Below are 26,183 nucleotides of genomic sequence, written 5' to 3'. Positions count from 1 at the left end.
AGACATAGAGATTGCGGCAGATTGGATTGGACTTGGGAGTCTAGGAGATTGAGAAGGAGCTAGCATTAATTATTATGGGTTATATATTGGGAGTTTCGGACTTGATGTAAGTGTAACAATATTATTCATTAAGTGAAATGAAATCTGAGTTGTTGCATGAATATGGTGCTCTGTTGATATTATATTTGTTACTTGATGTCCTTAATTGTCAATCTGTTGAGGGTCTTTCACTCACCTATGCCCTATGCCCTATGCCCTATGACCTTTTTTTTTTTTTTAAGCTTGTAGCTTAATCGGTGTTATCTACTAAATATGAGCATAAAAGGGTATCCATGTATAATACTCTATGCTTGACCAAAAGAAATGTACATAACTCTTGGAAATAACTTTCAAAATCTAATTCTATGGGTTTATCCCTTTCATCCTGATGTGCTCTTTATCTACCTTGTGTGCTACCAACATGTTTTAAAGCTATATGTACGTTGTTAAAAGCTATATTTCGCTTTGTGTTAGAGTTTTAGAGACATCAGTTTCTCATTTTCTTTGGGACTAAGAAAACACTCGTGGGCAACAAATCAAAGATACCATAGATTCTTCACACAAAGGAAAAGGCTAGCAAAGATCACATGCTCAAAATGCAAATAAAGTAGGCACGAAAGAAAAAAAGAAAGATGTTGATGTGAACAATAAATAAAAGCAGCAAATTTAAAGCGTTGAGTAACCACGCACGCCCAAGCCATAAAGTCAAATTCGTGTCCGAGTAGACACATTTTCTTCCATTGGAAGTGCATTCTTTGATGGGATCTAGCTACCACTTTCTCCATTCAATCCTTTCATCCCATAATTAATAATTTTGTCCGAGTTGCGCTTTATTCACACCAAATTATAAGAATTTTATTCTTGTCATTCATTTTCCTTTCTTTTTTTTTTTTTTTAGAGATATAAACTTGGAACTCCTCCAATATTATCATTAGACTAATAGTTTGTTGGTGTCCTCCCTCTTTTTTGAATTAACAAAAAAGAAAACTAATAATTATAATAATAGCTTATAGTGAAGTCTTCTAAATTGAATGAAAAAATAAATATATTAAAATTTCGAGGTAGTGTTATAGTTATACAAAAAAAAAAATGATAAAAGAGTGAAAAAATATATTAGGATTAAGATAGTTGAGACTTGAGAGTTGAATTTGTTTCGAAGTAAAATCATCATAAGTGATCTACAACTTCAAATTTGATGGATAAAACTTTCATTTAATATGAAATCCCATCATATAATAATATATCATTTTGAAAGATATTGAATCCTATTTGTGTGCAAATTGCAACCTAGATATATTAAGAATTCATTGTCGTGAATCTTCAAATTAGATAAGAGGAGCATTACGCACCATTAAATGTATATGTGGATTGGGGAATCAAAAAATTTTCATCAATCAAAGTGGGCCAAGAAGATAGAGTGCATGGTATGGTGGAACCCCGCACCACACAAAAACCTTATCTTGGTGTTATCAATTGCTTGCTCGCAGAAGCACAAGTACCCCACCATGAAAGCGAGCTTTTATATAAAAATAGTACGCCCATATATGATATAGCCATATAGGGATAAAGAAAACAAATCTGTCTCTTCTTTTTCAGTGGACAAAAAGCGAATATGCCAAGTGGACGATCCATATAATCTAATCCAAATTTATATGAATATATAAAGAAAATCATAGTTCATGGCCAAAAAAAAAAAAAATCATAGTTTGATAATTACTATAAGAATAATTTCAGCATTGAGCTGGTCTTACCAATATCTAATTGCAATTTGCAAGTAAATTAATAAATGGAAAGTGGGGACTGTGGGGGTATCATTTTGATTATTTTATTTTAAAAAAATAATAATGTTGGGGTTGATCTCTTCTGCATAAGTTTGGGGTGTGGATAAGTTAATTATTTGTTTAACTCACAGTTTTCCATAACAAGTTGGGTTTTTCTCTTTTCTTTATTTTGCTAAACAGATAACAAAGTTGGGTTGACTGGATAAAGAAAGGGTGCAGATAGAGTCTTAGAGATAGGAAAAAATATTTTGTGAAATATCCTCACCATGTGCGATGCTCTTCATTTTGATTCTAAAGACAGCAGGAATTGGTGGTTGAGTGGGGCCATGAGTCCATGACACATTGACACTACTCCTGTGGTAATTTTTTAACAAATAATATTAAAGGTATCACAATATTATTCGTCACATTTTTTTTTATAAAGATGAGATTCACTAATATAAGTTTGTTTTACTTATATGATCAAATGTTAATTAATTAACACATGAACTATAAGATCTTGTGATTCATTAATATGATTCATAAATGTAATCACTTAAATATTATACTTTTCTAATGACAACTAAGATGCAAGTTTGTGCAATTAGTTCTCAGAGTAACTCAAAGGGTATGTATGATTTGGATTATGGGCAAATCCAATTAAATTTGGAATCTTTGTGTATAATTGGCAGCAATAGCATAGTTGTCACATCACTCCCCTCCAACCTGAATTTGATATTTGCTCATAATTATTGGGAAGAACAAACATCCTAAATAAACATAAAATGAATTGTAAGTGATTATAGATAACTAATCACAATTGCATTTATAGAAAAAAAAATTCAATAAATAACTAAACCCATAACTGCTTTCAAAGCTTCAATGACAGCAATTTGTCTCACAACCATGTTCACGTGTCCACATGAAAAAATTTATTGTATGTGATTGTAACACCACATGATATGATGACGTAGTGTTATCAATTTACTTAAATTATAACATGTGTATGATTTTAAGAGTATTTTTTGAAATTTAGAATTTTAAAAATTAATAATTATACACGTGTTATAATTTAAGTGGATTGATAACACCACATCACACGTATTATAACTTGAGTGAATTGGTAACACCACATCATTATGCCACGTGGTGTTACAATTACACATAATAATTTTTTGTCCATGTGCCACTTTGTTTCTTTGTTCTTGGGTAGCCCAATGTTGATAATTTGACCAAATCCAAATATCTGGTTTGTTCAACCCCATTTTTGGTTCATTTCAACGTCATTATATCTAGCTTATCTAACCTTAAATTTTGAAATTATTATTATTAAAGGAAATAACTCCACGAAAAAATTATGTGTATTTTCATGTGAGAATAGTGTTATTTGTCAAAGAACTTAACTCATAATTTCCATATATAATAAATAAAAAATACATAATGTGAAAGAGGATTTGCTCTCTTAAATGGTATTTCCCGTATTGATTCGACCATTACATCCTACATTAGAAAAGAACTCCTCTATCTCAAAATGGCATTGAAGACATAAGAGAAAAATTAGAGATATGAACTCAATTCTTGATATATATTCAGAAATGACGTTAATGAGTAATGTTAGAAGATCACATATTAGTATGTGAGACTGTGAGACCTATCAAAACAAGTAGGTCACACATTTATTAAAGATGTAGTACGTATGTAGTATTAAGGGTTAAATACAAAAATGGTCTACGAATTTTACAATAAATTTTAATTTGGTTTATTAACTATAAAAAATGTCAATTTGGTTCACGAACCTTTTAAGTTGTACCAAATTAGTACAAATGTTAACTTTCAACAAAAAATTTAATCAAAATTGGTTATGTGCACAGGAAGTGACCACATTTTCAGAGGTATTTCATTCCGTTCATCACATTTTTATGTGACTAATTCCGTTAATTTTCGGATGAAAGTTAATGTTTGTACTGGTTTGATACAACTTGAAAAGTTGTGAACAAAATTGACACTTTTTATAATTAGTGAATTAAATTAAGATTTACTGTAAAGTTCGTGTACCATTTTTACATTTAACCCAATTATTAAAATGTGGTATCCTAACATTATTGATTTAGGATTCTTAAATTTAAGATATTTGTTTTTTTTCATTGAAAAGCAACAAAAATCCCATCTAGTTTAGTTCTATTATTGAGAGAGAAGAAAGATATGATATAGAGACAGAATAAAACACGAAAGGGTGAAAAAAGTATACGGACTATTAGATCCCACGTGTCAACCGCAGGAAGAAAGCACAAACCTTTACAGTCAATACACACCGTCTATTCCACGACACATGGTGCCACCCCATTCCGTGGACCGTATATATATGTAAACCAACACACGCAGCAATGCAGCATTCTCCACCTTTGTCATTCACACTCTTTCCCAATCGTAAGGCCTCAGATCCAACGTCGTTGGAAAAACACAGAGAGACTAGTCTACACGTCGTCGTCGTCGTCGTCGTCTTCGAAGTCGAAGTGGCCGTTGAAGATGATGTCCGGCACGTGCTCCTCGATCGAGCCGGCGGGCGCCGGAGAGATCATGCTGTTCGGCGTGCGCGTGGTGGTCGACTCCATGAGGAAGAGCGTGAGCTTGAACAACCTCTCGCAGTACGAGCAGCCTCACGAGAACGACGTCGCTCACAACAGCAACAACAACAACAGCAGCAGCGGCGGCGGCAAGGATGACGTGGTTGCCGGTTACGCCTCCGAGAACGACGTCGTTCACAATTCTGGCGGGAATCGCGAGCGCGAGCGCAAGCGAGGTCAGTCTCTCTCTCTCTCTGATCTCCGATTCTCCGATCAACCGCTCCAAAATAATCATTACTTCAAATTTATGCTGATTCTATTTAATCATCAAAAAATAGATTCGAATAATGTGTTCTGCTCATCGCTGACAAAACTTGCTTTAAAAAACAGCTGAAATTTTTTTGAATTATTGGTTTGCATGTTCAAATTTCATGAAATCGCTAATTCTGTTGTTCATTATTTGAGAAGGAGCATAAATCAACTATTTTTTGGCTGAAAAATTGTGTGTATTTTGATGGACGGTGATCAGGGATTCCATGGACGGAGGAAGAGCACAAGCTATTCCTGCTGGGATTGCAGAAAGTAGGGAAAGGAGATTGGAGAGGGATCTCAAGGAACTTCGTCAAGACTCGCACGCCGACGCAGGTCGCCAGCCACGCTCAGAAGTACTTTCTCCGCCGGAACAACCACAATCGCCGCCGCCGCAGATCTAGCCTCTTCGACATCACCACCGATTCGGTAACAAATCGCATCCCTCTTAGTTCTCCAATCTTTAAACTTTAAAGCAATTCAATTCAATCCAATTGATTTATTTTGAGTTTTTGGAACTGAACATGCTTATCTGGATCGAGAAAGCAGTTGTTTTGCAGTCATTTAAAGTGGTGGATCTAGAATTCTAGATTTAGAAGCTTTTTAGTTTTTAGGGAATGAAAGATAGGCAGTTTTTGATATTTGGATCTCTATTTGATTTTCGTACATTTTATTGGCAATCTGAATTTAGAGAGAGGATGAGATTATTTACCTGGTGATCTATTCAAGATTTGAATTACTATTGTGTCTTAATGGTTTTGGCTTCAATTGTTCAGTTTCTTATAAGCTGAGCAAAGAGTCAAATTGTCGATTTATAATTTGTTGTGTGGATGTCATAGTTCTGTTTGTCCAATCAAAGTTCCTTTTCCTGCATTTTTCAACAACCAAACAGAAAATTAAGTTAATCATGATGATCCCATTTCCTGTGTCTTAGGTCACTGCAATTCCAATGGAAGAAGAGCAAGCACATCATCAAGATAGCACATCTCAGACACATCCTTTGCCAGCTCCGCCACCACCCGAAACTTGCAATCCTAGTGGATTTTCGATGGTGCCAAATTTCCCAATGACTGTCGGTCCAGCTGTCTTACCAGTACCCATTGAGAATCCAATGGGTAATCTAACTCTGGGACAAGGAAATCCAGAGAATGGTGCTTCAACTAAGCTCATCCGTCCAATTTCCCTTCACTCGGCCCCTCATGCTACTGCAATATCCGATCTAAACTTGAAGTCGACAATGGACACGTCGTCTCTAACTCTCAAGCTCTCCTTGTCAATGGACCCAAGGGAATCGTCATCAAGGCATTCTACTTTCCAGGCAATGTCAAGCTTCAACAATGGGGATAGCATCATCAGTGTTGCTTGAGAGAAAATTCGATTATGGGAATGGTTTATAATTAGAGCTAATGGGTTAAGATAAGTTATCCCAAATTTGACAAGGTAAATTAGGTGACTGAATTTGTTCCTTTAGTTTGTTGTACAGAGACCCCCCCAAGATAATGTCATGTCATGACCCATGTCCTGTTCTTGTTGTTTTTGTGCTATATTATCTCTCTCAGATTCTTCTTGTTGTTTCATTTGGCTGTTTTTGTGAGTAGCTGATATAACTGAAAATAACAGGTAACCCTGTTCAATACTGATGTTGGTGCCTTGGTGGGCCTGGTCTGAACTTGCTAGTGCTTGGTTTTCATAGCCTTTGGGGAAAAATATCAAGTTGGGTTGTGGTGGGGAAGCATTTTCTTTTCTTGGCCTTTCTTTATTTTTGATGGACAAAATTAAATTGTGATTGTGGATTGAATCTGTTCTGTCCCCTCAATAATGGATCATGGTTGTTGTAGCTGTGTTGTAATGCATACGTGTCTGTGATATTTGTAATACCTTATCAGAGTGGTTTAAAGGCTTTAAAGGTATCACCTTTATGTGTGGTAGCCTGGTAGGTCAATCTTTGCCACAGGATTGGCTTTTAATTAGGCAGAAAAATGGTTGCTTTCATCTACCACCTTTTGACTAGGATGAAAAAACTTAATTTAGCTAGGATGGATGAGTGAACCTGATGAGTGTTGGGAAGTGATTAATTACGCTAATAATGAATAAGTGAAGTGAGACCAGATAGTGTTTGGGATGGGGACCCAAGTTGCAGGCCATGATAGGGACCCAAGAATTGCTAATCTATCTAATACTATTATTAGCACAATTTTCTTTGTGAAATATCACTGTGTAAAATTGACAAAGAAATGAGACAAATGACAAGAAGGAATATTGGAAGATTGGAAGTGCATTCTTAGATGTCTTTGATGGAAATGAGAAGGAAAATTGTCTCTTTCAAATGGTAGCTAGATCTCATTTCCATCAAATAATGCACTTCCAATGGAAGAAAATGCTCTACTTGGACAAAAATTTGACTTTATGGAGTTAGATACATGATTGATACCCTCTAATGCTCATATTTGGTTGGTAAAACCAGTAACTACAAAAGCTAATTAAGATTAACAGCAAAGAAACCCGAGAAGCTAATTAAGATTTAAAAAAAAAAGACTAAATATTAATCATTCTATGAATGGAATTCCGGTGTTTACTAATTAAGGTAGATTGCTTAATTCTCTGTATTTGACCTATTAGGCTTTGACCTTAATTGCTTCATCTCTGCATTTTCTTGATTAAAAAGATCCATTGTCCATGGAGGAGGGGGAAGCTAGTCTGTATTTGTGATGGTGAATTCTTTTGGTGGCCCATATTTTCACATGAAAAAGAAAAAGAAAACATAATCCTTTTGAAGGGATGACTCAGCAGTCAGCATGCCCCATTGAAGACTAAACATACCACTGTCTGTATCCGATTCTATAAATAGAAGAGTCCAATCCAAGAACAAAAAGTCTTTTGATTTCAAGTAAACTATATAAATAGCCTCAGCTATACAGATTCTTTGATTTGTTGTGTCATCATTTTTTACTTCCAGAACAAACAACAGACTAATAATTTGTGACTCTGGTGACTTATTAGTCTTATTATATGAATTGAGTTCCTATATATGCTTACTAAAGTAGATTGTAAGGCCTTGTTTGACCTTGCTACATTAATCTCTCTAGGTTCTTAAAGAGGTCCATGGAGGGGGAAGCTAGGTCTATTTTTGTGATGGTGTATTTTACCAGTGGCACATATGTTGGAGGATTATACGAAGTAAAAATCCAGCAAGCTCAATTACTTGACCCTGTTATCGAATTCCCTGATGAATGTTATGATGTCCTCACGTATTCTCTCTTTGTGGGTGCGAAATTTTGTCTATCTCTTAGCAGCTCCTCCAAACTACACCTTAGACCTGCCCGGAAAACCACCCTGTAAACCATGCCCAACCCATTGGGTGGTTTTGTTTTTGACACCAAGACAGGAACATTAGAATCATTGAAACCACCTAAAGCATTTAAACCACATTAGAATCATCCTATACTAATGAATGGAGCCACATGCAAATAGCTGGTTATGCTGTTTGTTACGGCTGTATTTTAGTTTCATTTTATGGCGGCAAGCGATTATTTGAATTCATGGTTTTTCATAAAAAAGATCACAAGCTTTTTTATTTCCTTTTTCTGTAAAGATTATCATAGGGTTATTATGTCTCCACTTGGTGTATAAGCAAGTAAAGGTCAGTACATTTTGAACTGGATCAATCTGTCAACTTTCTCAAAAGATTAAGATGTGAAAATATAATGTACATTTACACAAGAAAAAGAATAACCTACAGCTACAAAACCACATACCTTGTCACCTCAAGGTCTTCCACAGGTGATCCAAGAACCAGAACTGATGACTTCATCTCAAACTAGCAAGACCTGTGGAACTGAGCTTTTACCAAGTAAGGTTTGAACATTGTATTTGTAGTTTGGTCAATACTACCATCTTGTCAAGCTAAAACTTAGCTAGGTGAGGACCCATAAATCATTCTCCACTAAATTGAAACTTTAGGAAATAAACTAATGACTTGGTTCTCAGGCATTCCCATCCTTCAAGTGAAATGGAGAAAAGTAAAATTTTCCAAACCCGGGTAACTGATGAATATATTTGTTATATTTAAACTGCGCTTGTCAAAAGCTCTGTTCTTGTCCTAATTCTTTCATCAGAACTGGCATCATTATACCGGCCACTATTGACATCACTGGAGGATGTTTTTGTTCCTGGAGGAGGAAAGGGGGAGTTACTTAAAGTAATTATTTTATTACTTTTGGACCCATCTGTAGATGGTTCGATGCTTGACAGAGTTCGCTTGAGCAGAGACCGCTGGCAGATAATTCGACCATTGTTCCACTTTGGGAAAGAAAAGGATGATGCCATGTTATCCTGCAGAAATAAATATGCAGCCTTTGCAACGGGCAGTTCTTGTGTTATTGAGCTTTTCTCCATCTTACCTCGCCTGATCAATAGCAAGCATATCACCCATGGTGAGAGAACTTGAAGTATGCAATACAAATGACAAAGTTATTTTGATATTGTATACCTAAAAATCCCCTAAATTACAATTTTGAAATCTTTTAGTCTACATGATAGCCTTTCATGTCTTTTTTCCCCCTTTCGGGTGTTGGGTTTTATATCATGAGATCATTTGAACACGGTGTACCACAATCTCCCCCCACCAAAATTGTTTGATCTGTGAAATTTATTGCGATATATAGAATGGTCATATTTAGGCAAGGCCATACTTTGGCATAGGAACATCGAGTTACTCCCACTAATCTATATCAAGTGTATATGCCAACAATGACACACAATACTTCCAAAAAACACTTCAGCCTTGGCCATGCACAGGTTCTGTAAGATTTAATTTTACTTCCTTATCATATGTTAAAGTTAAATTGGTGCAAATTCTTATGCTTACTACTTCAACCTAAGTTCAGACCAACTGATGAATTTTATTGAAATGTTCTTAAGAAGTAAGAACACTAGTCAATATCAGTTAGATGCTAACAGAGAATTGAGCATTATCCAAGCATAGACCTAAATGAAAACGAAATATAAGATGATTTAAATATTTGAGATTTGAGATTTGAGATTTGAGATTTGAGATTTGAGATTTAAGGCCTAGGTATCAATTAGGTTCTTAGAAAGAGAACATCTGAGTGCAAAATGTAGAGAGGAAAGATCAGCTTACACTACAACAACAGTTGCGATATGTGGAAGATCCTCCCCATTCAGGAACATCCCATACATATTGTTTAGCCAAACTGACATAGCTGTATATGCACCACCTTGCCACATCCTGCAGAATGGTCAACAGCAAGATTGAAATAAACCTGAGTAAGAGAACATGACTTGAAAGAGACAAATTCTACACATACCTGTGCACATCAATAGACCATACAAGTTTATTTTTACGGGAAAGTTCAGGAAAAAGCCCCCGCTGTGTTGCTTCATTAAGCACTCGCGCAGCTCTTTCTTTCTGACCTAGCCACCAAAGTGCTTCTAGTAGTGTGTTGTAGAACCTCATTCCAAGCCCACATCCTTCAGATTTTAGTTTGTCAAAAACATACGCTACCATCTGCCAGTTAGAGTCATCATCATAATCTCCCTTTATCATCTGCCCAATCACTTGATGAATATTTGATACCCTATTTGTGAGCATCTCATTTAGCAACTCAGAGGCATCATCCCACCTGAAAGCAAGGAGCCTAAAAGGTAAGATAAATCACCACGAGGCAAATGAATTAATGACTTCGCTACTGTAAAATTTTCAAAATCCCATGAATCAATGATACTCATGCAAGCTTCAAGAGCAACGAAAGTTTGACTTATAGATCCTATAAAGTTCAAATTAATTTCCTTACTTTAGACAGCCATTTAACTTTGGTTTTAAGTTCTCTACAGTGACGGACTACCAAAGGCTATAAGATTAACAATATAGTGAATGGAGAATGATGGGTACAGCTTTATTTGTATATATACATATACATTTTTATAAGATATACTGCACATATTTACTGACATTCATCTTAGTTATGAGATTCTAGGATAGAAAGTATGAAGGAGGACATATTGCCTGGAGCACTGAAAAGATTTCTATTACGGATCATGGATATTTGAAGCTACTAATATAACATTAGTTGAAAGGTTCCAAAGTTTCCACATATATCATCTTTATACTCATTAACTTACCTACCAGTTGTATCATACATGTCATAGAGAGATGAATTAGGATGATTGGATTTTGTTTTTCTTTCACCCAATTTTTTAAACAAATACATATCTTATGTGCTCCTGTAGTTCCCAGAACCATATGATTTTGGATAATTTTAACTGTAACCATTACCTTCGACATTGCTCCTTTACCAAAAACAAAGGAAAAAAAAAATATTGTTACATAATTGAGTGAATGCTGACCTGTCACTCTTTGCATAAACAGCAAGCATCATGCAGTAGCACATGACACTGGGCAATATTCCTGAACCTTTAATCTCTTGGAAGTGCTCCTCACACTCATTAACAAGACCTGCAACACAGTAGACGCTTAAAACTGCCTCAAGGGTCCACTCATCAGGATCACATCTTCTTTTTTCCATCTCAACGTATGCCTTTATAGCTTCTTCAAACTGACCTCCTTGCCTAAAAGCTTCAATCATACCATTAAATGAATTGACATTTGTTGGAACACCAGCCTCACCCATTATCAACAAGATTGCTTCAGTCTCTTTGTATAGTCCGCCTCTTGCAAATGCATGAATAAGCGAGTTGTAGCTTTCAACTGACGGTTTGCTTCCCACTTCATTCATTGTGTTGAAGGCAACAAGAGCTTCGTCGTACAATGCCGCTTGTCCATATGCTTCAATAACCCCTGTATAAGCCTTGGAACTAGGCACTATTCCCTTCTCATTCATGTGAAGTAAAATGCTCTTGGCATCTTCATGGAGTCCTCCCTTTCCACAAGCATATATCAACCCTTCATATGTTTCCATATTTGGCTCAATATTTTCCTCCACCATATCATGAAACAGAGTCACCACCTCCTTAAAATACCCACCCTCCCCAAACACCTGTATGAGAATGTTATAGGTAGCTGCATCTGGCTCCGTATTGCTCACTTTCATCTCAAGAAAAAGCTCCCGAACATCATCATACCTTCCATGCCTCCCATACAAATTCAACAAACTACTGTAAGTGGCCGCATTTGCCATACACCCCGCTGCTTGCATCTGCCTAAACACACTCATTGCCTCTCTAATCGACCCCAATTGAGCATACGCCTCTAATAACACATTATACGAGGTAATATCAGGCAAATTCCCTCCAGATTCCATCTCTTTAAGCAGCTCAGAGACTTTCTCAAGCTTACCCAACTTGCCGAAAGTTTCAACAAGATAGCTATACGTGGTTATATCCGGAACTATCCCACCCTCATTCATAGTCCTGAACACCATCTCTGCCTCGTCACCTAAACCTCTACCAGCACAAGCACTAAGCAAAGTATTATAAGTAACAAGGTCAGGTTGTACTCCTTCATGCCTCATTTCCGCAAACAATCCTAACAAACCTTCCCAATCCAACCCACCTCTAGCACAAGCATTGAGCACGGTATTATAAGTCAATATATTCGGCGAAACCTTATCTTTCTTCATTCTATCAAGGAATTGAAGGGAGGTTTCGTACTGACCATTACGGCCATACGCATTGATCAAAGCGGTGTAGCTGAAGACACTACGGACCACACCTTGGCTCGGCATTTCGTCGAATATCTCGGCGCACTTGTCAAGCAGGCCTTCGCGGCCAAGCAAGCTGATCATGATGGTGTATATGTGCTCGTTCGGCTTGCACCATATCTGGCGTTGCATGTACTTGAAGAGCCTAAGCGATCTCTGCCAATCGCCACGCGCCGCGAACTCCTTGAAAACCAGAGCGAAGTCGTTGAGCGAGAGCTTGTTCTTGAAGATGTCTAGGCACCGAGCTATGCTGCCTCGCGGAGGGAGGCTACTCAGCTTGTTGATTAGGGTTTCGACGTCGTAGCTGTACTTCCCCTTCTCGACCGTCACCGACGGGTTCCCGAGGATGAGCTCCTTCGGCTTCGCCCTCGCCGAGAACACTAGCCGCTCGCCGCAGAGGAATTCACGCTGGCCGGAGAGGAACCTCCGGTGTACGGACGAGTCCGGCGGGGTTTTGGTGAGGAAGGAGAGCTGGTGACGGTGAGGCTTAGGGTTTACTTTGGAGAGTGAGGCGGAGAGAGGCGAAGGGCTGGAAATGGAGAGAGTTGGGGAGAGGGTCATTTTGGTAATTCGGCTCGCATGAGCCTTTTAGAGCTTCGGATGTTGAGAAAATGGAATTTTTTCTGTAAATTTTTGCGAGAAAGTTGCAGAGAACAGGAGAGGGGAGAGGGTGGGAAAGACTCAGCTTGAAGAAGAACACGTGGAAAGTGCTTGTGGATAATAGGTGGGAAGAAGACGAGAGTAGTGGGTCGGGTCGAACACGAACGGTTATCCACCCGAGCCGTGCCTATGACGTATGAGTTATGACATAAATAATGGCGGTAACGAATTTTCAAATTGTGTTGGTTCATAAGTCATAACGCAAGCATCAATGTAATTCTAAGAAACTAACAAGAAAACAAAAATTATTGGTGATTAAAGGAAACAACATTATTCAGATAATTATTTTTTAAAAAATTATTTGAAACGTGAATTTATTTTATTGGTTAAAACTCACATCTCCTTCGAAATACTACTACACTAAAAATTGCATATCTTATAACCAAGCACAGGCTCACGTTGTGGGCTAGGAGGGCTAAAGCACCCCCTATCTTTTTTCTTTTTTTTTGCTTACATTAAATATCATATTAGCCCCCCAATGTTATACATGCTAGCCTAGTTCTAATATATTAATTGACCAAAATAGGTTTGTGTTCAATTTTATTATTCTATACCAAGCCAATAATTAAATAAGTTCTCTATTTTGGAAAACAGTGTTTGTTTTGCTCTATATTGTGCCTGTTTTTTTATGAGAAGTTTGAAGACAAGATCGATCCACTTGCAGAGAAGGCAACTATTGAGATAAAAAATATCTCTCCTCTCACAAAGCTCATTAGAGCTGCGAATTAAACTTGACTTTGGGCCAATTTAGTATTGCTGTGAGAAAAAACAGCTGTAAAGTAAAACAGCTGTGAAGTAAAGTCAGCTGTAAAGTAAAACAGTTGAGTGTTTGGTAAATTATATTTTCAAAAGTGCTGTGAGTGCAAAAAACAGTATCAAAGTGTTTGGTAAATGTCAATATAAAAATGATGTGACTGTATATAATTACTAAAATAGACATGATGCTGAAAGTGCATTTCACTTATTTGTTTGGTAAAAATAAAATGTCTTTTTACTTGTTTTTGAAATTTTTGACTACAAATTTTATTAGCATTAATTTTTTTAAGAACAACATTATTAAATAAGTATGCCTATTATTTTTTTAAGTATATTATAATTTTAATCGTATAAATAAGATATTATAATTAATTATCACAATATAAAATAAGGTCCATTGACTTTAGGTACCAAATTATAATGTTTTTTCATTTCAACTACTAAAATATTTATGTCATTTCACTTTAGGTACTAAATTTTAGTTTAGGTACCAACTTTTAAAAACATGGTTATATCAAACTGTGACTGTCTAACAATGATAACTTTTTTATTGATTTGTTGTTTTTTCAATATTTGCAAGGTTTAAACTTTAATGTTTAGTCTTTGGGTTATAGGACTTCATCCTCCAAACTTAAATCAAAATTATGAAACCCTTAAAAATTTTGATTTTTTATAAATTTTAAATAGTCACAGTTGTGACTGTTCGACAATTACAACTGTAACTGTTCGACAGTCACAACTGTATAACAAACTGATTTGTGACCTAATCCAAAAATGTTTTACTCTAGGTTAGTACCTAAACTAAAAAAAATTAGTGTCTTGCTGCTTTACTAAAAAACTATTGATATTTGATATTTAATCTTAATTTTCTATATAAAATATAACTAACAATTGATATATTTTTTAAATTTAAAATAAACAAATAAAAATTATAGAAATCAATGAGGGTATTATGGGTAAAATATAATATTCATTGTTGCTGCGAGTCACTGCAGCTTTCAAAAGCACCTATAAACCTGCTTTCTGTTTTTACTGTGAGGAGTTTAGAATTGTGGGGAAAAGCTGTTTTTTATTTTTTTACCAAACACCAAAACTGCTATAGGTGATTGAGAATTGTCATCCACAACAGCTTTTGGGTCCTCCACCGCAATCTCAAACGGGGCCTTTGTTTTTGCAATCAAAACCCAGTCTTGGAGACTTCCCTCAACCAATCACCAGCCCGATTTCTAAAAAATTTGCCGCCGCTTCGCGACACCAGACTTTACCTGACTAGCACCTCCCGATTTCAATTTCTGAATCCGTCCCTTCTTGCAACTATATGAATTATATGTTAGCATAACATCTTCTTATGTTAGCATAAAAAGTACATGAACCTACCTAGTAAATGTAGGTATGGCTATCTACTTATCTTTCATAACTAAATCTAAATATAAATGCGTCTTTAAAAATATATAACTTTAACTTTTGAGATATTATATTCTAAAATACTTGAGAGAAAGTTATCATTTAGCACTAACTTAAGGTTGTCGGTGATAGTTAGCACATCCATTGCCTTGGCTAAAAACTACCTTCAACAAGTTGAGCATGCTCCATCACGAACTTTTCTCAATTATTCTTTTTATTCATCTTCATTCTCTATTTCTTTAACTAAATTCATGATATCATCACTATTTAGTCTGTATAATAAAAATTAGGTGATTCTTAACATTTAAGCGAAGTGCATTTTTATTAATATATCAATATAATTTTAGTGTGACCAGTTTTCAAAACTGAGTGTAATCAATATATTCATTTAATCAGTGATGCTCTTATAAACTACATTGATTCTATAAGAATCATAAGTGCTTTATCACAAGAGTCATAAGCCCTATAAGTGATATAAGAGTTGATGCCTCCTATAGTCCTATTTAGGTAATTAGGTGTAAGTAGATATCACATGTCATTTTGGTTACATTAGAATTGATATATGCATTGATTTTCAAGAATGAATGTATCATTGTTCAATTATTGTTGCAATATAATCTTTACTAATATTCATGTAAAGATTTTTCAATTTGTTTCACATTTTGTTCACCAGATTCTTACACACTGTTTGGGAACATGGGGCTGGGTTAAAATATAGGCTTTTTTTTTTTTTTTTTTTCCTACCAAAACCAAAATGTCATTATGTTTCGTTAAACCGCAGTAGTCAGTAGGCCCGCAGTCACCACCGCCCAACTGTCGCGCCGCGCTTTTCAAAGCTCTTCCTTCTCCTTCTCCTTCTCCTTCCCGCAAAGCCGATGCATGCATCAAGCCACGTGCGCAACCGCCACGTATACGCCTACTAGACGTCCACGTCATCTTTAGTGGGACCGCAACGATGGCGCGCGGGCGCGACCCACAAAGACTCCAAGGCAACCGCAAAAGCAAAAAACCACAAAAACCGCACCGAGTCTGCGGCTTGTCAGCGGACGTGGCAACATGTGAATAAAAGAGGGCATTGAGGGCAAATCGGTAATTTTAGTTAAGACTTTCAGTTCCCAACAGACAGCTGCTGTCAAGTAAGGGGAAACAGAAAACCTCCCCACCCGTCTTCATCTTCTCTTTCTACGACTTGGTTTGAAACCAGCAACGGCTTCTGTGCGATAATGGACGAGTCTGAGGTTAGAATTTCGATACTGCCCTCTTCAGAATCTAACTCCCACCATCATCATCACCACTACCAACTACCATTTTTTTTTTTTAATGTTTGAATGAGGGTCTTGGAGTTGATTATGATCTTGTATATGTTTGAGTTCTTGGTCATGGTTTTGTTTGATTTTTGGTTTCTGGGTTTTGGTTTTTGTCTCAGAAATTGACGGCTTTGAAGAAGGCCTACGCCGATATCATCCTCAACACGGCGAAAGAGGCGGCGGCGCGCATAATGGTTTCGGAGAAAAGGGCTCTTCGGTTTCAGAGGGAGCTCTTTTCGACTAAAGAAGAGGCCTTTCGGATGCTTCTTAGGCTCAAACAAATGTTGGATTCTAAGGTATACTGTTTGTCTCAAATGGGGTTGCTTTTTATTTTGTTTGGATATTGGTTTTGATGAAGTAATGTGGATTATATGTAGTTGGGTTCTGTTAAAGTTGCGTTTTAACATTGAGCATTCCATTTGGGCATATGTTATTGGGCATTCCTGTTTCACATTGAGGATGAGATTTCTTGTTTGAATTGGTTATCATTTGAAATGGGATTGCTTGGAGAAAAGGGCGTGCTTCACTGAAAGGGGTTTATTAGTCTACCTGTTCACGATAAATTGCTACTTACAATCTTGTCACTGTAAACTTGGTTTCATTTACTTGTCTGGAAATATAATTTATAAGCTCAACTATAGCCACTGCTTTGTCTTTTGGCATTTTCATTGCTAACTCTTTATCCATTTAATTGTTATCAAAACATTTTGCTGCATGTACAAAAATCTTAGTAGTACCCATTCAAGAAATTTACTTAGCTGTCCTATGTGGTGATTGATGCTTGGTTGAGTTGACGAATTATAAGCAACACAGTGAGGTCCTCAGAATTGGATTTTTCGTAGAAAAATGGAAACCATTTTATTCTCTCTGTCTTTCCTCTTTTGTTGTTAATTCTGTGATGAAATAAATAGAAGTGTTGACTGATTGTGCCATCTGAACAGGTTGGTGAAGCAGAGATGATGTCATTGGGTCAACAGAGAAAGATTGACGAGCTTGAAGCACAACTCCATGAAGCTGAGGATATAGTGAAAGACCTTAGGGAAGAGTTGAGTGAAGTGCAGGCTCAACTGGAGAAGGTGACGAACAATCAAGAACAGCCTCTGGATGGGCAAAATATAGTAGGTGATACTGCTGCTCAGGGAAAGATGTCACAGGATGTACATTATTTTCCAGGGTCAATAACATCTCAAGTTAATTCACAGTTAGATGTGGTTAAAACTTATGAAAAGAATTCAATTTCGAATGGGACATATGAGGGCAGCAAATGTTGCAGTGAAAATGATTCCCTCAAGGATCATTACTATGTTGATAATCCTGATTTTGCTTCGTTAGTGATGAGAAGTAAAGAGCCTGAGTTATACAGAAATGGATGCACTCAGAGAATTCGTGCATTTGAAAGAAACCTGCTAGATGAAAAATTGTCTCTTCCTGGACTAGTTGGTGATGCAAAGCATGCAACATTCATCAGAGGAGATCATGAAGGTATAGGGATGTGTATAACACCTACACCAAAGGTTGACAATATGCATGGGGTAGAGAAGAACCCTGAAGAACTCGAAGTGATGCAGGCAGATGATAGCCATATCCAAGTACCTGCCTTTAAGTGCTTTCGAAAGAAGAGAAAAAGAGCAGCTAGACATAGGAAAAGTAAAGCTCCATCATGCAGGTATCTTCCTCACCAGTTCATGGAAATGCGCCAAGTATCTGATCACTCCTACTCCAAAACTTCTCCTTCTTCAGACAATAACAATGTTCTCACAGATAGTTCTTCCAAGAAATCTGAAGATGAAATTCTAAAAGTCACAGCAATCGTTTCAACCCAAAAATTTCCCTCAGATACAACTGAAATGAGTACAAAGTCAGGATGTGCTAATGTTACTGAAAGTGATGCGGAGTTTGTTAGAGCTTGTAGTGTTCAGAAGGAAACCAAAAGTGATCTGACGTTCATTGAAAAATCTGAAATTACCAGGCAAGAATGTTTATCTGCAGAGAGTTTGGAGGTTCTGGTGTGCAAAACAGATGTTGAGAAAGATAATTTATCATTAGATAAGTCAGATTTGAAAGCATCTGATTTAAATGATGGGGTTGCTATACAACCTGTGAACAATAAGTTTCTCAAATATACGTTCCGTAGAAAGCGCAAGAAGGAGACTTCGAGCAGCCCTGAAAAGAAGTCCCGTCTTGAAAAGGAAAACTTGGAAAGAAAGACAGGGGAGAAACAAAATGGTTCTCTGGAGCCACAGAAGTCGAGCTTGATGACTGAATCATCTCGTGACAGTCGACGACTAGCACAGGTTGCTCGTCAGGTTGGCCATATATAAGTGTGTACTTGTTGTCATATGTGTTTTCTTTGCGTGTATGTGTGTTTGTGTCACCTCTGGCATTCATATGACAAGTACAGCTAGAATTAGTAAACATTCTGTAATATTTAGCTGTTAGTGATGGGTACTAGGCATTACTGGGAGGGTTGATCTAAGTGCTTTCCTAGTAGGATCTTCGCATAAAATATTTTGCCTGTGTTCACCCTGAAAAAATATTGTGAACTTCAGCTTAACTCAAGCTGGTTCCATGTATTATGCCATGTCAATATCCTGGGACTAGGATGCCAATCACCCTAGTTGTTCAAGATTGTCAGCCACCCTGTCCCCATCCCTAAAAATGCTCTTGTAGATGCAACTGATTTCGAAGATTAAAATGTCTGTTAGAACTTAGAAGATATGAATATTCACGGGGAGATAAATATTGCCATAAAATGATCAATTATCATGTAGGAATCTCGTTTTATAATTTTTAACATTATGTTGTTTGGATACTTGACGATCTTCTTTGAGTGCATTCAACTTTTCTGCCTTGATTGTTAGTTTTAGGGAACTTTCAGATGCCTTGGAGAGATTTTGTCGTTGATCATTCATGATATTTGAGGGCATTGTCCTCATCTAGTCATCCGCCCTTTCTTTCGACCTGTTAGACTGTCTACATTACTTTCACATTGTTTCTATGTATCCTTGATTTCCTCAATGCTGATAGTTTGAGCAAGCAGCCGGAAGGTTTCTTTGTATAGAAATTGACATGATTGGTCAACAATTTTGTAGCTTTGAATTAAAGAATATTTTCCTTCAAAGATCCTTGAATATTTTCTTTCTGTTGAAGAAGGTGGTGATCAAGCCGTCTAGCATATTTGAGACTGTTGAGCCGTTTATGAATAATATAAATCAAACTAAATGGCGGGCATACACCTGTAAATTACCTTGTCCCAAAGTGTGATAACTATGTATGTCATCAAGTAGGATGAAAACTGTATATTGTTGTAGTTTCAGCTTACTTACTTACTTACTGATACCCTCTGCATTTCCTCTTCCACAGCTTATATCTTTGTCAGAGAAAAAGTGGTGGCAGTAGAGATCCGGATGGCAAGGACATTGAACTTGCATTAAAGAGAAAACCAAACACAGTGCCTCTGCTATGTGATTTCAAAGATGGCTTTGGGTGAGGAAAAATTCATAGATAGGTGGCCACCATACTGAGGAAGACCTGTAGATCCCTAAGTTAATTACATATGGGCATTATATATATAAAAATGAAAGTTAACAACATTGTTATATTATGGTCTCTCTTCTTTTCGTATGAATTTTGTAAAACTAAAACTGTAAGTGGCATTGTTGTCCATTTTACAGAATAGCTTTAGTAATTAAATGATTAAATTGCAATTTTCATCTACTGGGTGATTGTTGAGTAATTCTATTGATAAGTTATTCTGATTAACAATATAATTGATAATATAACATGTGAAACGGTTTGGTAAAAGAAAAGAAACTTATTGGATGATTTGCTTCATTATCAACTCCTTAACATGTATTATTGCCTCCAAATTATAGAATAACGCTTCTTAGTTGATTATCAATGTGACCTTTTTGGTTTCAAAATTATTGCCCCAAAAAAAAAAAACCCCAAGCAAAATCATATATTTCATTTTGTGATTCATAATAGACCGTCCATCGTCCAAGCCACGTGGCCGAATTGGCTGGCTGTGCTCTTGCTTGCCGGCATTTTTTTCTCCTTTAAAAAGACTTGTTTTTTAGTTTTTACTTGTAATTTGTAAACGAGAGAGAGGCTAGCTTATTGAAGACTTGAACTTGAAGTAGGAGCTTTACAGACCTCAGAGGCTCACACTCAGAAATCTCAGAGAGAGAGAGAGAGAAAATGGGGATAGTGGGTAAGGCAGGGGATTGGGCTTTCAAGGCATTCACGGCGGGGCTCGGAGTCACCACCATATACCTCACCGCCACTTTCTCTGTCAATGTCTACAGAGGCCTTGCTTGGCACAAAGCTCAATCGGTAACACCTCCTCTCTCTCTCTCTATCTCTCTCTCTCTCTCTCTCACGCTAGGGTTTCCTTTTATTTTTCGTTTAATTTTTCTGAATTATTTTACTCTCTGTGATATTGTATGAAACATATAAGATTGCCCATTTTTGTTTTTACTCGATTTTGCGTACAATATAATCAATTTTGTCTTTTGTAGCGTATCTTAGGCCTGGTATCAAACTGAATGTCAACTATTTGTACGCTTCCACTGTTGTAGGTGAACATAGTCTCGAATATCTTGAAATTAAATCGAACCTAATTTAGCTCATTTCTTGCTTCTTTATAAATAATTGTCGAGATAATTGCGATGCGTAAATGGGGAAAAAGGATATATTAATAGGATTAAGAGGGTATATTATATAGGGATTATTTGCCTCTGGGTATGTGATCAAAAGGAGCATTGCATTTGGGAAGAATTAAAAACCAGAGATGTATCTGTTTGATAAAGTTTGTGTTTCCCTTATTGATAGATAAGCATTTAAGCAGAGGCCATAGAATGCAAAAGCTACCCAAATGTGGAAAATAATAAGTACAAAAATATGTGCCAATGTTGTGTGTGTGTGAATCCTTTTAATTGAAACATGCACTAAGCATAGGATGTTGGGAGTTCTCTTCAAGCGCTTAAGATGCTATTTACATCTGTTGAAGTGTTTTCTTCTCATGAATTGTAAAAGAAGTTTTGTTGACACAACATTTAGATTGATGTTTTGGTGACCTAGCACATAACAGTTTTGGCTTATAATGTTTTCATGGTCTTCTTGTTAAACTATTTTCTCGTAGCACCTTAACTGAGAATTTCTTTTTTTCTCTGCAGAAAATCGAGAATGAGGAGGGTCCTGCTGAGCAAGCCCCCTAAGTTTTGGTTTTCAAGCCTGGCTTGGATCCTATTCTCTCTGCTAAGTATTGATTTTTGTCTTCACGTTCTATAGAATGGAGTTACAAGTTAGATTTTGGACCGATTGGCTTCAGTTGGCTTTCCTTTCCAGATGTTATGGAGATCTTTATGATTTGGACTTGGAATGTTGTACTTCTCTAGCTCCATTTTTAAACCCAAAGCAATATTGGGTTACCTGGAAGTTGGACATACATGTTTTATTTATTTGTGTTATTATTATCCAATATTGGATTAAAAAATGCTGAGATTACTATGGATAACATCTCATTAATATAAATGTTGAGATTGAATGAGTAGCTTTTCATAAATAATTTCATTTCATGGATTTTGGCCCTGCATTCGAGATAAAGAAAGTGATTGTATCAGAGTACAGAGCCCTTGTCTGGTTTATTTTAAGAAAGTGATTGCTCCCTATATGTATGGAATTTCATAAATGTGTTTTATTTCATGTTTATTGAGTAACATATGCCTGACTTTTTAAGGCATTACATGATTGTGCAAGTACTTTGCATCAGTTGTGCCCTTTCTAAATGCTCATTGCCACTAAAGACACAAAGATGAAGCATAGATCAAACTAGGGACTAAGATCCGTAGGGGTGGTTTCTCCAATTTTGAAGTGGGAAAGACAATTGAAACTGTTACAAACCATTAGAACGAGAAGGAGAAATTTGAACTGAGAATTTAGAATTTTGGGTTTATAAATAAATACTTTTAACTAGTAGAGGCTACAAACCTCCCCATTGATGGTCTTTATTTAAAACTGTATAACTTGATACCAATACAACTGATTGGAAAACTATAGAATTCATTAGATCTTAATTGCTCTTTCATCATCAAGTAATAATCAGGCTCTTTCAGAGCAAGTAATAATCAGGATCTTTCTGAGAGTAAGTAATAATCAACCAGAACAAAGATACAAAATGAGGCCCCAACTAAAAGGAATGAAAGCCCTACTTAGTACTTACTCCTCTATACACATTACACCCTCTGTGCCAAGAAAGTGGCATTTGGTAAATAATCTCACTTCTTTGAAACATTACTATGAAGAACAATGGAAGCTGCACTTAATGAAGAGAACACAGAATACCATATCTTCTCTTGAAGTCGTATGAAAACTACTCCGTAGGTACTGTAAAGGACCTTTGCACTTTTTGCTGGAGGCTACTCTTCTTCAAGCACATACCATAAATGTATTACCTTCACATTGCCTCGACCAACAATTTCATATCTGTTGCTTAGCACCAAGGCTTGGGAACAGAATCAATTTTTCCAGCTCAAATTATGCTGTAGATCTGGGTAAAAGGATCCCAAATTGAGTTAATGTCTGTTATCAAATTATTTTTAAAAGAACTGGTTAATGTTAAGCAATACAAGAGACAAGTTATGTAAGGTATCCAAGTAGTATAACTTCTAAAAATGGGATGAAAAAACAGAGATGAGAAAGGAAACTGAACTGTGAGACAGATTTGAAAAATACCTTCTGATTCAATTGGCTAGTGATGTGTCACCTCTGATATACCCCTTGAGTTGCTCCGAATCTCTGCCAAAGGGTTTACAATGAACCCACTCTTATCCTGGAGCCGTAACCTAAGGTTCTCCAACATTGAAGTTTCACCATTGCCATTGTCATCAGTTCTGTAGCGCATGGCTGTTGTGGATGCAGTCGCCCTGGAATTAGAAAACCTTGAGGTTGAGATTCTGCCTCTGCCTTCTGTTTTCCTCCAGAACTTGGAGCTCCAAAAATCAGCTCCAGGAAGCAGGCAACATGTTTTGCTCTGTGAGTCGACATTAGTCATCCTTCCACTTGACAAAGCCAAATCATATGAGATCTCATCCAGTGCTAGCTCTAGCCCATGTACACGTGTCTCCAAAGAACGCATTCCATTTTGTGAGCTACCAATGAATCTCTAATGTAAGAAATGAAATCGAGAATGATTAGAAGCAGCTCCTCATTTATAATGCACTACAAGCACAAGAATGAATACCTTCCTAATACCTTATTTTATATCTACCAGAGTTGTTATACAGCTTTGGTGGATAAAAATAAACAACTGACTCTTGTATGAAGTATAGTTACAGAATTTAGGTTACAAACTGATGTTATAAACCACATATTTCACAAAATGATCACATGTCTAACATGACTTCTCCTGTAACAACAAACTAAATCATACCATAGACAGATTTGTAGTTGCAATTATCCGAGAAAATAAAACAAATTACTTTAAGAGGAAACTTGAGTTTTCAAGTAGTGGAAACAAACCTGCAGGAGATCATGCAAACTTGATTGCTGCTTTTCAATCTGAACAAGTTGATTGCGGATCAGAGATAAATCTTCACATTCTCTGTGGTTCTTTTGGATATCCTCAGTAACATTATTGACTACAACCGTGGATTCTAGGATTTCCTCATGATATGGAGCCACGCGAGATCCTGATCTAGCCCCACTAAATTTGTGCACTTTGTTATCAGAACTCTTGTGGAATAAAGCCCGCTTTGTTTCTGGCTTTGAAATTCTAGTCTTCTCATTGATCCTTCTTTCCGGGGCATCCACATCCCTCTCCTTGAAACCATCATCAACCGGCAAGGGAGCACCAAGAGCAGCAATCTCAACTTCCCAATTGGAAGGTTTCTTCCAGTCTTGCTTTCGAAACATTGCTGGATTCGTCTTCTTGTCATTGCTCTTCAAAGGGCTTCTCTTCCTAGCAGTGGTAGCATAAGAACTATCAGGTGGAGTCGATCTGCTAGCCGGGACAGGTTTCTTAGCACCACAGTTTCTGGATCCAGCTGCGTGGCGTCCATCACTTGAATTCTCTGGACCCATCAAAAAACCCAAATCCAATATAAAGAAACAAAAACATCAGAAACAACCTCACAAACAGAAGTTACAACAATCTACACAAGGACTTTTAGAAAAACTACTGATCCAATCAATTTAACATTAAAAGAAATGCAACATAAATAATTCATTAATCATATCCATTTTGTAAGTAATGAAATCTAATAATACCTCTGGAAGAAGCATGCGAATGAGGCGGCGGCGAACCCTCCTCGGAGACATCCGGAATCTGCTTCCAAGCCTCCATCATCTGATTCATCACCTCCCTAACACCCTTCACCTATACACCATTCCAAAATCACCACATTGACAAATAAACAAAAACAAAAATAGAAGAATAGTAGAACACTAATTACCTTATCAAATTTTCGATTCTCGAAAGTTGTCAAAGAGCCAGCTTTGAATTCGGACAGCATGTCTCTCTCTGCAACCGCCAGCTTCGCTAAAGCTTCGGCGGCTGCCTTCCTTGCTGCCCAGTCCTCGCTGCTCAGGAACCCCACCAAGCAAGGAACCAGATTCCTCAAAGCTCCGTGACCCGACGCCCCGCCCGACCCGATCACGCTCCCGATCAACGTCAGGAGCGCCGGCTTGGCCTTGAAGCTATCGCTCTTCAGCAGCTTCTCGAACTTCGGCAGCAGCCTCGCCAGCTTGGCGGGCTCCGGGTCGGTCGCGGAGTCGATGGCCGAGGCCAAGCACAGGGCCGCCCCGATCTGCGAGTTCGGGTCCTGCTCCGTGAACAGCGCGTCGGTTAGGGGCTTCGAGAAGGAGCTAAACGGTGGTTTGGTGATATGGCAGGAGAGCGAAGCGACGGCGTTTTGGCAAGCGGATCGGACCCCTGAGTCCGGGTCGCGGAGCCGTTTGGTGATGTTGGTGAGCATTTTGGAGAGGTGCGGAGCGAGAGCGTCGCCGTGGATTTCTGAGAGGACGGAGATGAGGTGGACGCATTGCTTGCGCACCGGAGACTTGTCGGAGGCGTCGGTGGAGTGGATGCAGGAGAGGAAAGTGGATACGGAGCTCGGGTCGAGAGTCCGGGCTATGGACTCCAGCTCGGTAACCGCCAGAGAGTGAGTGTCACGGTCAGAGAGCTTCGTCAGGCACGTGAACACCCTGTGCTTGAGGCCTTGGCCGGGTCGGGTGGATTCCGCGGGAGGCATTGTGGTTTTTTGGAGGGTATTGGTGAGTTTGGTTCGGGTTTACGGGTCGGGCAGCGGAGCTTCCGGAATCTCCAGCAACATTGCTGGAGCTTTTGGGTTTTGGGATTTGGTCGGTGTTTCAGAAAGCTGTTTGAGTTCTCTGTGCTTTTTAAACTGAGAGAGTCGTCACGGGAGTTTTGGCCAAGGCAACGATGTAATGGTGAATACGGCGTCGCTTTGCTTACGAAGTGCATTCGTTATTCGTTAATTGCGGTTTAAGAGTGATAATGACTAGGATGGGTTACTGGGGTAGTAGAGGTTTCCCAATTTTTCACTTCACTCAAGGGTGGTTTGGTAATTTCGGGTCATTCTGCTTTTGAAGATAATAAGCCATTAAACCTTGCTGGAATTCCAAATCATACCTTAATTTGTAATTAAACGGTTGATCAGGTCGGTGATGGCCAAAAAAAATAAA

At 37.6% G+C, this 26,183-nt stretch overlaps 4 protein-coding genes across 7 annotated transcripts; 2 read left to right on the top strand and 2 right to left on the bottom strand.

Moving 5' to 3' along the window:
• The first annotated feature begins 4,197 nt into the window (after positions 1 to 4,197).
• Positions 4,198 to 6,549, top strand: LOC147274853 (transcription factor MYB1R1-like). 2 transcript variants are annotated; one of them, XR_015124186.1, is made up of 4 exons: positions 4,198 to 4,599; positions 4,893 to 5,101; positions 5,607 to 6,112; positions 6,293 to 6,549. XR_015124186.1 is itself a non-coding variant. In XM_086256223.1 (3 exons), the coding sequence occupies exons 1-3, from the start codon at positions 4,326 to 4,328 to the stop codon at positions 6,036 to 6,038; spliced, it is 915 nt and encodes a 304-aa protein (XP_086112349.1). In that variant the 5' UTR covers positions 4,198 to 4,325; the 3' UTR covers positions 6,039 to 6,249. The 2 variants fall into 2 exon arrangements, 1 of the variants encoding a protein (XP_086112349.1); XM_086256223.1 differs by lacking the exon at positions 6,293 to 6,549 and having other exon boundaries at positions 5,607 to 6,249.
• Positions 6,550 to 7,989: 1,440 nt separating this feature from the next.
• Positions 7,990 to 13,037, bottom strand: PTAC2 (plastid transcriptionally active 2). 2 transcript variants are annotated; one of them, XR_015119679.1, is made up of 5 exons: positions 11,039 to 13,037; positions 10,000 to 10,314; positions 9,813 to 9,920; positions 8,428 to 9,077; positions 7,990 to 8,005 (listed from the first exon to the last, which is right to left on the bottom strand). XR_015119679.1 is itself a non-coding variant. In XM_086228120.1 (4 exons), exons 1-4 carry the CDS (start codon positions 12,910 to 12,912, stop codon positions 8,738 to 8,740), a joined length of 2,637 nt encoding a protein of 878 aa, XP_086084246.1. In that variant the 5' UTR covers positions 12,913 to 13,037; the 3' UTR covers positions 8,330 to 8,737. The 2 variants fall into 2 exon arrangements, 1 of the variants encoding a protein (XP_086084246.1); XM_086228120.1 differs by lacking the exon at positions 7,990 to 8,005 and having other exon boundaries at positions 8,330 to 9,077.
• Positions 13,038 to 16,361: 3,324 nt separating this feature from the next.
• Positions 16,362 to 20,188, top strand: LOC147274851 (uncharacterized). Of its 2 annotated transcripts, none has more exons than XM_086227607.1 (4): positions 16,362 to 16,409; positions 16,598 to 16,774; positions 17,420 to 18,772; positions 19,842 to 20,188. In XM_086227607.1, the coding sequence occupies exons 1-4, from the start codon at positions 16,395 to 16,397 to the stop codon at positions 19,875 to 19,877; spliced, it is 1,581 nt and encodes a 526-aa protein (XP_086083733.1). In that variant the 5' UTR covers positions 16,362 to 16,394; the 3' UTR covers positions 19,878 to 20,188. The 2 variants fall into 2 exon arrangements, with proteins under 2 accessions (XP_086083733.1, XP_086083732.1); XM_086227606.1 differs by having other exon boundaries at positions 17,420 to 18,784.
• Positions 20,189 to 22,532: 2,344 nt separating this feature from the next.
• LOC147274850 (ARM repeat superfamily protein) lies at positions 22,533 to 25,832 on the bottom strand. Its single transcript, XM_086257103.1, has 5 exons — positions 24,932 to 25,832; positions 24,747 to 24,855; positions 24,000 to 24,550; positions 23,214 to 23,643; positions 22,533 to 23,028 (listed from the first exon to the last, which is right to left on the bottom strand). The coding sequence occupies exons 1-4, from the start codon at positions 25,727 to 25,729 to the stop codon at positions 23,230 to 23,232; spliced, it is 1,872 nt and encodes a 623-aa protein (XP_086113229.1). The 5' UTR covers positions 25,730 to 25,832; the 3' UTR covers positions 22,533 to 23,028; positions 23,214 to 23,229.
• Between the last annotated feature and the right edge of the window lie 351 nt (positions 25,833 to 26,183).

Source organism: Dryas octopetala, chromosome 9, assembly GCF_963921425.1.
Source record: "Dryas octopetala chromosome 9, drDryOcto1.1, whole genome shotgun sequence".
In the NCBI taxonomy this organism is placed as follows: Eukaryota; Viridiplantae; Streptophyta; class Magnoliopsida; order Rosales; family Rosaceae; genus Dryas; species Dryas octopetala.
The sequence above is the reverse complement of the archived record's forward strand: the minus strand, read 5'-3'. Positions and strand labels throughout refer to the sequence as shown.

Excerpts from the sequence above, each read along its gene's own strand:
- PTAC2 (XM_086228120.1), bottom strand. The coding sequence starts at position 12,912 with ATGACCCTCTCCCCAACTCTCTCCATTTCCAGCCCTTCGCCTCTCTCC. Across the intron at positions 9,921-9,999 it reads TGGTCTATTGATGTGCACAG|GATGTGGCAAGGTGGTGCAT; the intron begins GTATGTGTAGAA and ends ACCATTCTGCAG. Across the intron at positions 9,078-9,812 it reads ATCGCAACTGTTGTTGTAGT|GCGAGGTAAGATGGAGAAAA; the intron begins GTAAGCTGATCT and ends GCTATTGATCAG.
- LOC147274851 (XM_086227606.1), top strand. Across the intron at positions 16,775-17,419 it reads AACAAATGTTGGATTCTAAG|GTTGGTGAAGCAGAGATGAT; the intron begins GTATACTGTTTG and ends CCATCTGAACAG. Across the intron at positions 18,785-19,841 it reads TAGCACAGGTTGCTCGTCAG|CTTATATCTTTGTCAGAGAA; the intron begins GTTGGCCATATA and ends CCTCTTCCACAG.
- LOC147274850 (XM_086257103.1), bottom strand. The coding sequence starts at position 25,729 with ATGCCTCCCGCGGAATCCACCCGACCCGGCCAAGGCCTCAAGCACAGG. Across the intron at positions 24,856-24,931 it reads AGAATCGAAAATTTGATAAG|GTGAAGGGTGTTAGGGAGGT; the intron begins GTAATTAGTGTT and ends AATGGTGTATAG. Across the intron at positions 24,551-24,746 it reads TTCGCATGCTTCTTCCAGAG|AGAATTCAAGTGATGGACGC; the intron begins GTATTATTAGAT and ends TGATGGGTCCAG.
- LOC147274853 (XM_086256223.1), top strand. The coding sequence starts at position 4,326 with ATGATGTCCGGCACGTGCTCCTCGATCGAGCCGGCGGGCGCCGGAGAG. Across the intron at positions 4,600-4,892 it reads CGAGCGCGAGCGCAAGCGAG|GGATTCCATGGACGGAGGAA; the intron begins GTCAGTCTCTCT and ends GACGGTGATCAG. Across the intron at positions 5,102-5,606 it reads TCGACATCACCACCGATTCG|GTCACTGCAATTCCAATGGA; the intron begins GTAACAAATCGC and ends CCTGTGTCTTAG.